The sequence below is a fragment of the Paroedura picta genome, chromosome 9, assembly GCF_049243985.1.
Source record: "Paroedura picta isolate Pp20150507F chromosome 9, Ppicta_v3.0, whole genome shotgun sequence".
NCBI lineage: Eukaryota > Metazoa > Chordata > Lepidosauria > Squamata > Gekkonidae > Paroedura > Paroedura picta.
The window spans coordinates 14,111,557-14,128,256 of record NC_135377.1 but is presented as its reverse complement, the minus strand read 5'-3'; the positions used below and the strand labels follow the sequence as shown (position 1 = coordinate 14,128,256).

Below are 16,700 nucleotides of genomic sequence, written 5' to 3'. Positions count from 1 at the left end.
CAGACACCTGAAGAAGTATGCATGAACATGAAAGCTTCTATCCAGAATTAAACTTTATTGGTCTTACAGGTGCCACTGGGCTCAAACTCAGTTCCTGGAGGGCTGCTTTCAGCTTGGAGGTGCTTGTAGTCGAAGTAATGGCTAGTAGATCATGGCTCGACATCCAATGATAGTCTCACTGCAGGCTCTCCGATGGCACTGATTCTCCAGTAGCCTGTGAGATCGACAAATGCTGTTAACACTGCCCTGGTTGGTGAGATCTTTGATAGCTAGTTATGGGAGCACTACCCACACAGCTTGAAATCCCCCACAGGTTGGTTAAATGTAAGTTCAGGATGACTCCAAATGACCATAGGTCAAGCCGGTCACTTGCTACAGGGATTTGGGCAAGGTGACATGACTTGCCTTGGTCATCACTGCATGGATTACTCTGCCTCTGGATTCTACGACACTTTTCAGACAGCAAAAGCATGATACAGTTCACCAGGCAGAAGAACGCAGGTGGCCAATTGGGTCCATTGTCCATGGGAACATTTGTACCCATATTCTTTACCCAAAGGGTAGAGGGGGGGGGACACCCTGCTATTCAAGCCAGCTACACTCTCTCTGACCCTGATACAGGTACGACCCTAAGCTAGGTTCTATCACCCTCCTCCCGAGCCACATATATTTTAATCACAACGTTTCCTAGATCGGAGAATGATCTATATTAAACGCCATGACCTCTTTAGTACTGTTTTAGCTTTTGTTATATGACTATTTAAGGGAGGCAGCATGTAAGTGAGATCAGAACAGGGCTTTTAAGATACATCTTCTGAACTGGGAGATCCAGATCTGGTGCTCCCCCCACCCCCCAGAACGTTTAAGAACATAAAAAGAGAGCGAAAGGGGAGAATGGCATACAGGGCCGACATTTCCAACGTCATTAGCTGCAACGTTCGGGAACCGGTTGTCCTCTCCAACCTCGAGAGTCGAAGGCCCTGCGATTCAATATAAAGAAACAAGCCTCCCCCCCCCCAGCCACGCAACACAACAATAACACATGAAGCGGCTGTGTAATATGGACAAAGAATGGGAGTGCAATGCTACTACAAGGATGCGATTAAAAAAAAAAAACAGTGCCAGGGAGTCAGATGGCACCTCTCAACATAATCTCTGAAATGTTTCCTCTGAAACATAGACAAAGCAATAAAAAGAGGATATATGTTTATCATTTTAAGCATAACAATGTGAGTTAAGAGCTCAAGAATACAAAAAAAAAAAGTACTTGGAATGAACAGTGCTACCCTTTTTCTCCCTCCTAAGTAGACATAAAAATATTTTCATTTCCTTCTTCTGCTTCTTTTCCCCCCCATACCATTAATATCAACAAAGTCCATTCATTTCATGTTAACGTTTACAATTTTTAATGCACGCACGCACGCGCACACACACACGCACATACACACGCACAAAGAGAGAGAGAGAGAGAGAGAGATACCTACTGCAATAGAAAGTTGCTTCATTACCTTGTTTGCTACATTGGCAAATGTAAACAGAGCGAGGCTGAGCCAGCGCTGCATCTTACGCATGATGGAATTATCTTTGTTGCATACGTACACTGTAGAAAATAATTATTCAATATGTCAGGCACCATTATTTGAAATGTAATACATTAATATTTACTAGAAAAATAAGTTCTTTTTTTTTTTTCCTATTTGTTCTCCCAACTTCTTAAATGAAATAAGTTAATCTGACAGTGCATCCAGTAGCTTGTAATATCTCTTGTACATCAACCTTCGTAAAAAATAAATCCCAAAAAACAAAAACAAAAAAACAACCACTACTGGCTGGGCCGAGAGAAACAACAAAAAGAAAACCCGAAGTCCATTTCATTGTTGATCCTTGTAGCATCTATTGGAGGCGTGGCTAACAGCACCTTGAACCAATGACTGAATATTTAGGTTTTTTTAAGCCCTATTTCCCTGAGCAGTTATGCCGAGGAGCGTTCCCTTCATGAAAGAGTTTTACAAAAGCTTTTTTTTTTTCTTTCTAAAGTATTAAAAACAAAACAAGAAATGGCTATGCTACCTAGCCAAAGCTGGCGTGAAGCCTAGCGGAGGGATTGACCAATGCATATAAATAACCAAAGGTCTTTGGGGAGATTGGTCATGCACTCCCATTCGGAAGCAAAATTGAGAAAGAGCAGCTAATACAAAAAAAAAATTAATGAATAATACTATGCAAATCAAGTTTGTAAAGTCGCTTCCCTCTTCGAGACATTGGACGGAACAAGACTCCGTCAACTTTATATTTTGGCCAAAGCATGTTACCCAGAATCCCCTGAGATGTGGATTGCAACCCCCGGATTTTTGTTGCACTGAATTCTAGCACAATCTCCATTTAAGGGGCCCTCCCACATCCTTCTAAGCTTATGAGGCAGACTGGAAAGGTGACGGTCTTCTCTGTACATATACAATATCTTTTTTTTTTGAGACCTATCTCCTTTCACTTCTGTCTTTCCTGAGTTTTTTTTGTTTTGTTTTAATTTCCCCCCTCCACAATGGGAAGGGAGGGAAGGAACAGTACAGAGTGGCCTTTATAGTCTTAAATGCTCTCATTGTCGTTCCTGGTTCAGCAGTGTTTTAAATTGTCCAATCTATCGTTGCCCTAGACTTGCAAAGACAGAAGGAGAACAGAGGTTGACCGCAAGGTCAAGCGATCAAATAGGAGCTTAGCGAGAGGCACATCCGGAGAAAAATTCTGCCTCCAGATGGTGGAAAAGACAATGCCATGGCACGTTCTAATAAGGCCAAACGTGAACCCAAATGGAAAAAAAAAATACTACTAGACTTCTGGACATCAGTTTATTTAACAAGTCCATTTTGCTATACAGTATGCATATGTTACTGTACACCTGCGTCAGCATTACACATCTTTGCATTCTAGCCAGCTGCGTTTCTTGCACAAGAACAAAAGCGTTAGTTGTCTGGTTAAGTTTGTCAAAAGATACTTGCCCTGAAATAGTGTCTTCTGTATAGTTTTGGCGGGACAGGTCCCCAGTGATTATCCCTGCCCCCCATCCCCCTTCCAGCTGCCATCCGTTTTGCTTTTTAGTAACTTAACTTTTTTTGTTCTCAATTTAAAGAAAGGAAAAAGGGGGGGGGGAGGGGAGAGAGAAGAGCATGGAGGATTGTATACTGGATAAGGCATGCTTGCTATATGAAGTGCTTAAAAAGACATTACAAGCTATTGAATCCCCATCAAGGAAACCTATTTCCGTTTAATTGTGCTAAGTGCTAAGGTTTGTTTTGTTTTGCTTTGCTTTACTCTTTAGGTTTGCCATTCGTTTCAGCTTGTGCATTGTTCCTATGGAGGCCCCTCTGGATGTGAGTTGTGAAGTCATACTTGTCCGTGCAAAAGTATTGGCATATACTGCACTGGAAAGGTCCACTGTCCCCGTGGCAACTCATATGCAAGGCGTACATCACGTCATCCAGAAAGACAATGCCACAGTGCACGCACTTGGTGGACAGTTCGTCTTGAGTACTCCGGTCGACTTTCTCCGTTTTCACTACATTCAAGGGACCTTCATTTTTCACGTTTGGGGGCGCCTTCGGTTTCTCCTTGGGGGCCCCGTTGGCGGTGGGCCCGGGTCTGGAATGTTTTATCGCCAAATCGAGAGGAATGTCATTGTCGGATCCGACCGCTGAAAAATGAGGAGGCAGATTAAAGGTGGGGTAAGGCACATAGTTTTGGCAAGGATTTGGTAGGCCAGGCACATGACTCAAGTAGTGTGGGTTCCCAGGAACGGACAGCTTATATTTACTCCAGAATCTCAGCCAGTCAGCTTCGCTTTGAAAGTCATTGTGTACGAGGGGAAGCCCAAAGAGTGGGTACTGGTACTTTTCAATAGGGCTTCCGGGTGGCGAATAGTTCGGGTGCTTTGCAGGTCTCATGTATTTCTCGATTGGACTGCCTCTCTCTGAGCTTCCTTTTCCTTCGGATACGGAGGAACTATTGCCTGGGTCTCCAGTACATTCCTGAGGGCTTTTTATCTGAATGTGCAAAGGTTGCATCCTTTTGTGAATATCCAGAGCAGTTTGGCTGACCAATATTGACTGCGGAGAAGAATGGCTTTTAGTCAATGAACCCGGAGCTTCGTATTTACTCAGGCTGGGAAGCTGGATTTCTCTCTGGTGACCTTCTGTCAAGTGATCCTCTGACCTCCTGTCTAACGGACTGCCATTGACTTGTTCCTCGCTGCTCCCCCTCTGCTGTTTGTTTAGCTGTTCAGCCTGAAGGGCCTCTGGGTTAAGGCGCTTTCTCGTCCGTCTCCTAATGATCTGCTCACCGTTGTTCTGCTTAATGATGTTTAAAGGCCTGGGAGTCTGCATAGAAAACACAACAACATCATCATCAATGAATGCTTTGCAGAACTGCCTGTGCCCCCCTTCGCCCTCAGTTTGCAGTTGTTTCAGTGGACGGAGATACAGAATGGCCTCCTCGAGTCAAGTCTAGCAATGGAAGCGAACTTCTTGATTTCAGGTAATTAAAACACAGAGATACACTAAGCAATCTCTCTTTAGATTGCATTAATTGTTATCAAAGCAGTAGACTGAACACCCTTATCCTACTAACCTTGAAAATTACCAAAAGTCTTCAAGAATAGCTTGAGCACACAAAATTCCGTGTCATTTCAGCGGTGACCAAGGAACCAAAGAACCACAAGCCCAAATTCTCTGGGGACTAAATTAGCACAAATGGCTTTGATGATTGCAGTGCTGATTGCCAGTTAGCCCACAACCTATTTTGTGTGGGGCAATGAGATGTTTAATGACTAAAGCGCATTGCTATGCACTGCGTAAAACAATGTGCTTGGTCATATGGACTTTAGACCTTTCTTGCTGATTCCAGCATTGTGTCTAGTTCTTTCTTTCCATTGGTTGCTAGCCATGTGCCCTTAGGAAATTGATACTCCACCCATGGCAAACACAACCCATCTCATGTTTGTTCGTTTGTCTGTTTATTAGATTTTTATACCGCCCTCCCTTACGGCTCATGTTGGCTGTCTCAACACCTGGTTTGCTGAATGTGGAAGGCTCCATTTTTCATACCATAACTTGACGCAGGCCAATTCCATTCTAAACCTACCAATGTTACCTAAGCCGTTATTGCATTTTGTCTTACTTAGTCATGTGATGCTGACATCCAGGTCAAGAGCTGGTCTGCTGGCTATGAGTGACATGTGTTTGCACAACGCTGCCAAGAGTAGGGCCCACCTGCAGCACCTTTATATGTCTTGCAGGCATGGAAAATTACATTCATAGCATCTAATGAGGAAGTGAGTCATAAGGAACATATTAATGCAGTCTTGTACCACCTACAGTGCCCACGAGGTGTAGTGGTTAAAAGTGGCGGCTTCTAATCTGGCGAGCCGGGTTTGTTTCCCCGCTCCTCCATATGCAGTCAGCTGGGTGGGCTTGTCAGAGCCTTGATAGTGCTGATCTGACCGAGCAGTCTTGTCAAGCTCTCTCAGCTTCGCCTACCACACAAGGTGTCTGTTGTGGGCACAGGAAGGGAAGCAATTGTAAACCACTTTGAGATTCCTTCGAGCAGTGAAAAACGAGGCATAAAAACCAACTCTTCTTCTAATTCACTTCTGGACTCAATTCAAGGTGCCAGTATTGATCTATAAAGCCCTATTTTGCTCAGAGCCAACATATCTCAATGAGAACTTACTCCTACAGGAACCTAACTGACCATTATAGACACCTTGGGTGGCCCTACTAGATGGGGTAGCAACTGGAGAAAGGGTCCTTTTGATTCTGGCGCCAGTACAGTGGAATTCCTTTCCCAGGGAGATTCATCTGTTTCCTTCTACCATTATCTTCTGCCTTTTCGTTCCATTTGATGTTTCGTTACTGACTTTCTTTCCTACTCATTTTTTAAATTATTGAATGCATGTGTGTATTATTTCTGAAGTTGGTTTTTAATATTTTCTGCTGTTTGCTAACTTGAGGGCTCTGGCTGAATAGAAAAGTGGGGTAAAACGTTTTAACAAGAAGGCTTGTCTATTATGGCTGTATAAAATTAAGCAGAAAGCAATGCAGTATAAACTATAAATAATATTCAGTAATGGGGGTTAAGACTCATGCGTTGTGTGTCCTATGGATATTTCTGTATTTCTTATTCTTCTTGTGATGTCACAGTAACAATTGGGTTGAATATGCTGATGAATGAATATTTCTAAAGAAAACAAGAAAATGCCAAGTTTCTAGTCCTATGGTTTATTTTAAAAAAAATCATTTTGAAAACAAATGATTAAAAAAGAAGATAAAAAGCCAAAAATACCGATCATCTTTATGGAAATTATGTACAAGCTATTCTTTACAGAAGTCTACCTAAAAACACAAATAACTAACAGCCTTTTAAGATTGGACTAAACTCCTATCAGACCTCCTATGGAAACAATGGTGGAACATGGCTGAAACTCTGCATTCTGTTTTCAGTGTGTTTTTTTTTTTAAGCCATGATTTATGCATATCAGCAACTTGCAATTAAATAAGCCAGCAAAGCCCACCTGAGCATGATCTCTTTTTTTGCATCTATTGATTCACTTGACCCGGCTTCTTCACCTCCTCCTTCCTGCTTCTTTCTTCCCCCAGAGTCGACTCACCCGTGCCATTAATTGCCACTTAGCTTGTTAAGCTCTAACTTTCTATTAAAAATCTAAATCAGAGGAAATAGTCCCTTTGATTTAGATCTTCTTTAATAAGAAGCGGAGACCCCAGTGAGATTGAAATGGCAGCAAGAGGCAGGGCATGGTAGCTGATGAAGGGCTGGGTTCGGATTTGAAGAGCCTGGTTTCAAATCCCTACTCTGCCACGGACCTTACTGGGTGACCTTGGCCAATCACATGCTCTCAGTCTGACCTTCGCCATAAGGCTGTGGTGAGAATAAAACAGAGAAAGGAAAACCATGACCTCCTTGGCATTAGATAGACCAGCAGTTCTCAACTGCCGTCATGCTGTGACCCCAACTGCTGTGGCAGCGAGGGTGATGGGACCACAACAATCTGGAGGCAGCATGGAGGTGGCCAGTGCCATGGCTCTGCTGCCTCCACCCACCTCTGGCAGCCATCCGCTGCTGCCTGCCGACACCATGGGCCAACGCCGCTGGCCGTTGCCGCAATGGCCACCAACCTGACAACTCCGCAGAAGGGGCCAGGTGACCCCAAATGGGGTCGGGACCCCAAGGTTGAGAACCACTGAGATAGACAGGAATGCAGCTCCCTCATGAGCCAGCACGGGAGAGGACAACGTGATCGTGTGCCATTGGGACAACTGCATCAGGAAACTAGGTCGAGCTCTACACACAAATATGTTAAACTGTTAAACAAAAAAATCCCCCGTGCTATCTTAAGTGACATTTTGCAGGATAGGCTGTCAACATGTTTTGTACTCTTTAAAATACTTTAATGCGAGAAATGGCATTCCTTTTGAATGCTGAAAATTGTCTCTCATTGGGACTGATTGTTTCTGCCATGTATTTAAAAGGTACATACTGAGATTGGCAGCAACTCTCAGACAAAAGTCTTTTAGACTAGCGATCTCCAACCTGTGGGCCACGGACCACATGTGGTCCGTTGACTAATTGGAGGTGAGCCCCAAAGGACGCCTTCTCCCCCCCCCCCCGGCCCTTTACTTCATCCCCCCAGCCCTTTACAACACACTTCATTGTTGTGGCGTGTCTGTTTCTTATTTTGAAGAGATGTTTAAACATTACCATAGCGATCAGAGAGCGTTAGGGCAGTGGTTGAGAGTAGAAGAGTAAACTACCCCCCCCCCCCAAACCGGGCCTCAGTAAAAGGCGTTGAGTGGTCCCCGGCGTTGAGTGGTCCCCGGTGATAAAAAGGTTGGGGACCACTGTTTTAGACCATCTGCTCCATGGTTCTTTTAACTGGAGATGCCAGCAGAGGCTCTTCCACTTAGTCCCTCCCCAGCATTGTCCCCATGGCTTACGGCAGTTGACAAATTTACGCAAATGGAGAAACTCCCTTAAAGTCCTACTGTATTCCTCAACATGGTGAGAGGGTGAGCTGCAGAGGTCGCAGGCCAATTACAGAGGCACGGGGAAGGACATGTGTATGGCAGTTGTGAGAGGCCTTATCCTGATTCTAATCCCTGGTCCCTCAAAATTGGCATTATTTATTCCAGGCTTTCTCAACCAGGGTTTCATAAAACCCTGGGGTTTCTTGAGGGCCCTGGATGGGTTTCCTGAATGGGTGGAAGTTAATGAATTTCTAATATATTTTTAAAATGTGTTCAACCTTTATCAGGTGATATGACCATATATGGTATGTTGACCTGGCCCCAATCCCCAAATAGCCAATGATTGGCCTGGTGGCGGTAGGAAGGGGGTTCGTTTGGGCATTTACCCAGCTCTGCTTCCCAACCATACTCTGCACAATCGTGACACTTCTGGGGTTTCTCAAAGCCTGAAGAATGTTTCAGGGGTTTCTCAATGATAAAAAAGTTGAGAAAGGCTGATCTATTCAAATGCGTTGTGGCTCTCCAGGATCTCAGGCTGGAGTTTTTCACATGCCTTACAACCTCATCCTTATTGAAGATGCCGGGGATTGAACCTGGGACTTCCTGCATGCCAAACAGATGCAATGCCACTGAGCCACTGCCCCTAGAGTTCACAGCACACTCTCTTGCTTGGGGCAAATGAAATCAGCCTGCATGTGAACCATGTGAGCATTTACTGCAGTACAGACTTCTTTACCAGCATAATAAGCCCTGATATCACGGAGCCAAAATTTCCCGGCATGTGCATATCTGTGTCAAAAGCGGTGGCAACAAAACATGAACACAAAACTAAACTCCGGTGCTTTGCTTCTGTTTTCAGTTGTCACTGCCTAGCTGGGTAAAGGTTTAATTATTCCAGTGGCCTTTGATTGGGCAGAGCTAAATTAAACTCATTAACGTCAGCTTACATCAAATGACACCTCACTGCTATGCTCCAATATTGCAACTAAAAAACGGCGTTATCTTAGCTCTGTGCTAATGAAATAAAGGTTTTACAACTTATCACCAATTAGCAATGTTGCCAGTGTCCATTTATAAAGATTGCTTCCCACGTTATCTCAAAAAAAAAAAGAAAAGAAAGAAAATTATTTTTGCAGCTATAATATATTCACTATCTTGAAGCAATGGGGGGAAACTACCAAAGCATAATATTACATGAAATTAAAAATGTTTTTAAAATGTGTGTAAGAAGAGGAAATCTGCCTTCAATCTTTGGTCAATCTATTGCACACACAGCCCTTTAACATATAAGGAAAGAACAAAAAAACATCCCATGGGGACTGATCGTTTGGAATCTAGGACTGAACCAGATATTTGGGGGCACAGCTACCTTCATCTGCATCTCTTTAACAATGTCTGGCTCAGGCTTTCTCAACCAGGGTTTCAGGAAACCCTGGGGTTTCTTGACCACCATGGAAGTGTCTCCCAAATGGGTGGGAGTTAATATATATATAATTTATTTAAAGTTTATTGGGTGATATAACCATGTATGGACATGTCGATCTGCCCCCCCCCCAACAGCCAATAATGGGCCTGCAGGGGGTGAGAAGGGGAGGGGCCCTGGATGGGCGTATACGCAGCTATGCTTCCCAAACATATTCTGTATCATTATGCCACTACTGGGGTTTCTTGAATCCTCAAGAATGCTTCAGGGGTTTCTCAACAGTAAAAAAGCTGAGAAAGGCTGGTCTAGCTGAAAGTTGACATGTGATGGAACTTGTGGCCCTTTAAAGTGCAAAGTGCTCATGCACCCTGTACAGAACAGCAGAAAAGCCTCCGGAGCCAATTCCAGATATTCCCTGCATTTACTGGCAGTGATATATTGGGATTTGGAAAGATAAGGAGCGCCTTTTGCAGTACAGGGTATTGCTGGTCCAATCTGATACCGGAAATATTTGGCATTTCGTGGGATTGGCAATTCATGCACGCACACTCCTAATCACCATAATGCTCATAACACCAGACGGCATCACAGACACCATGGTCTTCCAAGGAGATTGCTCACACATTCAGAGACCACTCATAATGTATTGACTAACTAAAAGAGGAAATCCAAGCATGTGTAAACTGTGCATGTGAGTGTGTAAGCTGATCCTATACAAGGGAACCATTCCAGATTTGATCTTTGGGGTTTGGCAACATCTTAGGAGGTTGAGTGGGACTGCTCCCTCGCATGAGATACTACCAGCTTTTTAGGAACAGCCTTTTAGCCACCTCTAATGGTGGAGAAAGGTTCTTTTTACAATTACCAATCATACAAAGATGTTATGGTTTATAAAAGCACTTATCAATAATGCCAATTAAAGCATATCCAAAACATTAGTCTATCTAAAGAAGTAACAACTTTCCCCATACGCTTCATCTTGTAAGAAACGGATGTTCCTGTTCACCATGAAAATGAGGGTTTCCTTTCGATTGTCTCCCTGGGCGAGGCTGGGTAGGGTGGGGGGCAGTCCCCATTGCATGCTTTGTTTTGTATCAAAATAATTAATGCCTCATTGGTAATCTCCAGCATAAGTCTCCTCTCTACGGTGTATCAGCGTCTTCCATAATGAATCACATCTGATCCCTGAGTGACCGCGGTGAAAACGCAGCTAGGAAATTAGCCGCAGCTGCCCAACTGCAGCCAAGCCGCCTGAAACCTTTCCTGTATAAAAATGAGTAAGTTCTTCCTACCGAGTGAAGCTTCTGGTAGAGACCACACGCGTTGCATACGTATCCTCCATTTGCATTCTTTCGCCAGAGAGAGGTCTTTGTGGTCAGGCAATTGGCACAAAAAACACCCGAGCCTCTACGTCTCTGAAACAGAGGAAGGGGGAGGGGGGAAAGAGAAGGTCGAAGGTTAGTCACATGATCTGTAGAGTTAGGACAAATCAACACTGGAGTTTTGTCTGTAGGCTGGCAACAATTGATAGTCTAAAACCACACTACCCATAATGAGGTCAAGTTCAATTGTACTTAATAGGCAGTGCTGATTCTCATTACTATTTACCCTACATTGATGGATGAGGTGCCCAAAATGCCACGGCTTCTCCTTCCCTTGCCCCCCCCCCCAAAAGTAACACTTCTAACTTTTTGAACTTTAGGGTTTGTGCCTTTTAATAACTGGGCTCCAAACTCTGCATTTCAGTATTCCATTTTGCTGGAGGGGAGAAAGGGCTCCCGCGGATCTTGCCAGTTCCCCAAAGCAATTTTTTATTACTTCATTTGAAAATGTGTGATGTTTAATGGCAACAACAGCAAAAAAAAAAAAAAATTACATCTGATTAATTTGTTTCTGCAGTGCCTCGCTTCACTTCTGGGAAGAAAGTCTATGCTTCCCGATGATGCACGATCAGAGTTTTTAGAACAATTCTGAGATTTACCTATATAACTATTTGTTTCCTACTACCCACTGAGACAAGCAGGGACCAATCAAATGGTTGATCAAGAGAGCACTTATGTACTTCAGCTGCTAGGTAACGTTGCCTCACTGATGGCTTGATCTTAATTTTGTCAAGCAGAGAAATGCACCAGTGTAGCTCTTCCAAATGCAAAAGCTCGCTTAACTGGAGCGATTGACTGAAACCTACAGCTTTCCTAATAATCTGTACAATTTAGAAGCGGGTTCTACTGACAAGAGACGCTCATTAAATTCCTTCTGTGGCGTAACGAAATCGTTAAACTGTTCGTGTCAATAGGAACATCACAAAAAAAGCATCATTAGAGAACATAATAGCTATCCCCCCCCCCCAAGTGCCTGTCTTATTCTAGGCTGGCTTCCCCCCCCCTTCTGTAAAAAAACAAAAATCATTATAACATTGGTTTCTTTCTTTTTAAAATTAAACGTTTAATAAAAAAAAAATCCTCCATATTGCACAAGTTTAGAGGGAGACCAATTTCAGTAAAAGATTAAACTGATTTTGTTCTAAATTAATAAATTACCAGCCCTGTAAATCAAAATTTCAAGGTGTCGTCAAATTCGAGAAATTTATTTAACTCTACTCCATACTGTGGGGAAAGGGGGGAGGGTATCCGTGCCAAGAAAGTACAATGGTTATAATTGTACTCTGATACATTTCAAATGGAAAGCTTTTTGCAGACATAATTTTGGCTTCGAGCATGGAACACTTTCTTGGCATTCAAAGGGCATTTGATTCATCGGGTGTTTCACAATGTATCACTAAAAAGACCTGGTGATCAGCCAGTTCCCCATAGGGTAATTTTTCCATCCAGATGCAAGTGCTATCAGAGGCCCTCGTCAGCTAAACTAATTATGATCTTGCATTTGCTGATGCCTGCTCACTCTTAACGTTCGACACCCCCCATTAATCATCGATACGAGGAAAATGAATGAAATGTAGAGAAAACGAGGGCTGGTAACCTACACGGTCATAAAAATCTAAAATGACTGCAATAATTTAACAAGATTGGGGAAATGTTTTTTCAGTGAGCACAAAGTCAGACTAACAATTGCCCTTTTAAACCAAGAACACAATTTCATTAGTGCAGCAGGTTGTGTTACTTTAAGTCAAGCTAATAAAATCAACTGCATTGACAGGATAATCTCTTGTCTACCCCTCCCCCGAGGATCACTAAACCAGATTCATAATTACACACTATTTTATCACCTAATACCAAAGGGCCAGCCTTCTGACAATCTTTAGATATATTCCTCTAGTAGGTTTCTTATTATATTTTTTTGGAATATAATATATACATATGAAGAAGAAGAGTTGGCTTTTATGCCCCGATTTTCACTACCAGGAGTCTTGTGCCATCAAAACTTTGGAGCTTAAAACTATTCAACATAATAAAATGAGATACAGTGGACTCTAACCCACAGCCTTTAGGTTTATCAGAACCCCCTTGGCCATGGGTAGAGCTGCCAGATTCAGGTTGGGAAATTCCTGGAGATTTGGGGATAGATACTGGGAAGGACAATAACTTCAATGGAGCACCTCAAAAGAGTCCATTCTCCAAGTATCCATTTTCTCCAAAGGAAATTAACGTTGTAGTCTGCATATGAGCTGTAATTCTGGGGGCTCTCCAGGTCCCCCCCGGGGCTGGTATCCCTATATTATAACAAGGTATTAAAATAAGTAACTTGGAAAAAAAAATCTGAGCAAGCTTCTCTTTGGAAGAACACAACTGATCACCACAATTCATTCCCTTAGATATCAATAAACAACTCAGTAAATAAATTAATTGTTGAGCATGCAGTTACTACATTCAACCATTTGGATTTGATTGAAAAATATCTCTGCTTCTTTCCAAATTTTCTTGGAGCTGATGACTACACGCAGTGGCATGTTGAACAGGGTGTAGTCTTAGAATGAGTCTTCCATGCCTGAAAAGCACTGTGTAGGATAGCTATTTGTGAAAGTTTTTTGAAGGACACAAAATCGCATTGAACAAGTGTTCTGTTCTGTAAAGTAGTTATGTATATAACGATACCGAGAAGGGCTGTGGCTTTCTGGAAAAGATATTTCTCTGACTAAGAACTTGGAGAGCCAACACCAGAACTGAGAAGACAATTCTGAGGAACAGAGACCAATGGTTTGGCTTGGCAAAAGGTAGCTTCATACGTTCATATGAAAAAAGGCTCATGAAGCTAACTAGAATATCAACGTTACTTCCAGTCCATATTGGAGCTCCACTGAGTTCTAACTCAACTGTTTTGACTGTAGCACAACATTTTAAAGAGGAATAACACAACAGCCATTAGATATGGTTATTTAGTAAGTTAGGGCTGATGCAAGCTTACCTTTAAGCTAAAGTGGGTTGCAAAGACCTACATGAGCTGCATGGAAAGATATCAAATGAAGACTTTCAGTAATGAAGGCTGAGAAGCTGAATTAAGCTTACTTCTACCTAGAGCCAGCTTGGTGAAGTGGTTAGGAGTGCGGATGTATAATCTGACCAGCCGGAAACAGCCTTGGGGGTGGAATGTGTCTGGCTGTCCAAGTTGGAATAAAGCCCTGCCCCTACAGCTCCCACCCTCCCTCCCTGGATGCTAGCCATGTTCTTCTCCGACATGCCAGAGACAGAGAGAGACACACAGAGCCCTGCCAGATCGCACATGAGCCCTCATTCCCTCCTATCGCTCCTGCTGCAAGGGAGGCACGGAGAGACACAGACAGAGCTGCCCCAAGCTACTGACAGAGACACAGAGAGAGCCGCTCCTGCTGCGACGGAGGGAGAGAGAGACAGACAGAGAGAGCTGTCCCAAACTGCACACCAGCCCTCCTTCCCTCCTAATTACTTGCTATGCCTGCTGCTGGGAGCACAGGGAGACAGGGAGTGAGAGAGATCCAGAGAGAGACCTGCACCTCCCGGTGTCCCATGGGTCCTAGCACCCATTGATTCCTGCTTGCAATGGGCTTTCTTGCTAGTGTACATATAAGATGTAATGGTGATTTTTTTTCTTCTTACACACAAATAAATAATTTTGGGAAATGTATACATTTTAGGGAAGATTCAGGTACGATGAAAGAGGAACTGGCACAAAAATAACAAATTTAGTTGTGTTGGTCAGAGGTAGCACAACAAAAATAGAGTCCAAGAGCACCTTTAAGACCAACACATATATATTCAAGGAATGAGATTTTGAGTGCAAGCACTCTTCCTCTAATCCATAATTTGCTTTTGCTTTATATTTCCACAGTTATGATGGTTGTTCATTTAGTCTGAGGAAGAGTGCCTGCACTCGAATGCTCATGCCTTTAATATATCTTTGTTGGTCTTAAAGGTGCTAAAAAGGTAAAGGTAAAGGTGTCCCCTGTGCAAGCACTGGATCATGTCTGAGCCTTGGGGTGACGCCCTCCAGCGTTTTCATGGCAGACTCAATACGGGATGGTTTGCCAGTGCCTTCCCCAGTCATTACCATTTACCCCCCAGCAAGCTGGGTACTTATTTTACCGACCTCGGAAGGATGGAAGGCTGAGTCAACCGTGAGCTGGCTGCTGGGATCGAACTCCCAGCCTCATGGGCAGAGCTTTCAGACTGCATGTCTGCTGCCTTACCACTCTGCGCCACAAGAGGCTATTCTTAAAGGTGCTACTGGACTCCAAATTTAGCATATAACATGCACAGGGAACAAAAGATCCTGAACTGGGCATTTTCCAGTCAAGCCCATAGGGATCAGAAACATGAAGCAATTCCTAATGACAGACGGGCAAAGTCTCACTTGTAAATCTTGAGGAAGTCAATCTAATATCATTCTTCAAGTAAATCACAGCATCCCCAGTCTAATCCACTGGCAGTCTTCAAGCAAAGGTTGGATACACACTTTTCTTGGATGCTTTAGGATGCTTAGGGCTGATCTTGCGTTGAGCAGGGGGTTGGACTAGATGGCCTGAATGGCCCCTTCCAACTCTATGATTCTATGATTCTATGATTCTATTGGGGCCAAGGGACCAAGCGCTAAGAAGATAGGTTGAGGGACTTGGGAATGTTCAGCCTGGAGAAAAGGAGGTTGAGAGGGGACATGATAGCCCTCTTTAAGTATTTGAAAGGTTGTCACTTGGAGGAGGGCAGGATGCTGTTTCCGTTGGCTGCAGAGGACAGGACACGCAGTAATGGGTTTAAACTACAAGTACAACGATATAGGCTAGAGATCAGGGAAAAAAATTTCACAGTCAGAGAAGTTCAGCAGTGGAATAGGCTGCCTAAGGAGGTGGTGAGCTCCCCCTCACTGGCAGTCTTCAAGCAAAGGTTGGATACACACATTTCTTGGATGCTTTGGGATGCTTAGGGCTGATCCTGCATTGAGCAGGGGGTTGGACTAGATGGCCTGTATGGCCCCTTCCAACTCTATGATTCTATGATTCTAATCCACTTGACGTTTCTGCTTGTTCCACTCCTTTCAATCATGTTCCTTCTGAGCCCTTACGCATTCTTCAAGCAGCACTTCTGCTCTAAAGAACGATTGCGTCACAGATGGAGGGACATGGGCTCCTATCAATGCCACTTGCTATTAATTGGAGTTATCCATGTAAATTTCCTGTGCGTGCTTGGGAAAATAAGCCCAAAGGGTCTATAATTGAAACTATGTTTCTGCTAAGTCAATCTTTAATTATGTGAATCCTTATAGCCGGTACATTATAATAACACTGCCTGAAGGGACCACTACAGTTAAGAGTTTGTCAGTATTTCCATTTGTGCGCCTCGGTTGGGGTGTTTAATATATCAGTTGTCTCAAATCACACTGGGCTGAAATTTGGCAAACAAATTGGTCAGCACAGATGTGAAGTTTCTCTCTCTCTCTCTCTCTCTCTCTCTCTCTCTCTCTCTCTCTCTCTCTCTCTTTTTAAAATTAAAACTTTATTGAAATTAGTTCAGCTGTTTATAATTTGGAGTAAGGCCAAAAAGTGTGTGTGTGTATGTGTGTTTGGGAATCTCGGGTTTGAATAATGCCCCTCTCCCTCATCTCCAAACATGGACCATAGCAACTTAGTTGCCAGGGAAATATTAAATGTATATTAACAATAAAGGTTACTGACACATAAATTTAAGGGCGGGAGGAGAAAGCTTAGAGAGATTTAAAAGTTGACATAGAGTCACCAAGCATGTGCTACAACTGAGTGCTCCCAATCTCTAACACTGTTCCATGGATAAGACACATAATGAAAGCATGAAATTGTATAA

At 43.3% G+C, this 16,700-nt stretch overlaps 1 protein-coding gene across 7 annotated transcripts in view; it reads right to left on the bottom strand.

Annotated features, from left to right (window-relative positions):
* Positions 1–1,290: 1,290 nt before the first annotated feature.
* The window catches only part of TRPS1 (transcriptional repressor GATA binding 1), a 263,798-nt gene continuing 248,388 nt past the window's right edge, over positions 1,291–16,700 (bottom strand). For all 7 annotated transcript variants that reach the window (XM_077351624.1, XM_077351628.1, XM_077351625.1 and 4 more), the window contains 2 exons: positions 10,749–10,871; positions 1,291–4,370 (listed from right to left, as the gene is read on the bottom strand). In XM_077351624.1, the coding sequence (XP_077207739.1) occupies positions 3,306–4,370; positions 10,749–10,871 (1,188 nt within the window). In that variant the 3' untranslated portion in view covers positions 1,291–3,305. The remainder of the gene's footprint in view (positions 4,371–10,748; positions 10,872–16,700) is intronic.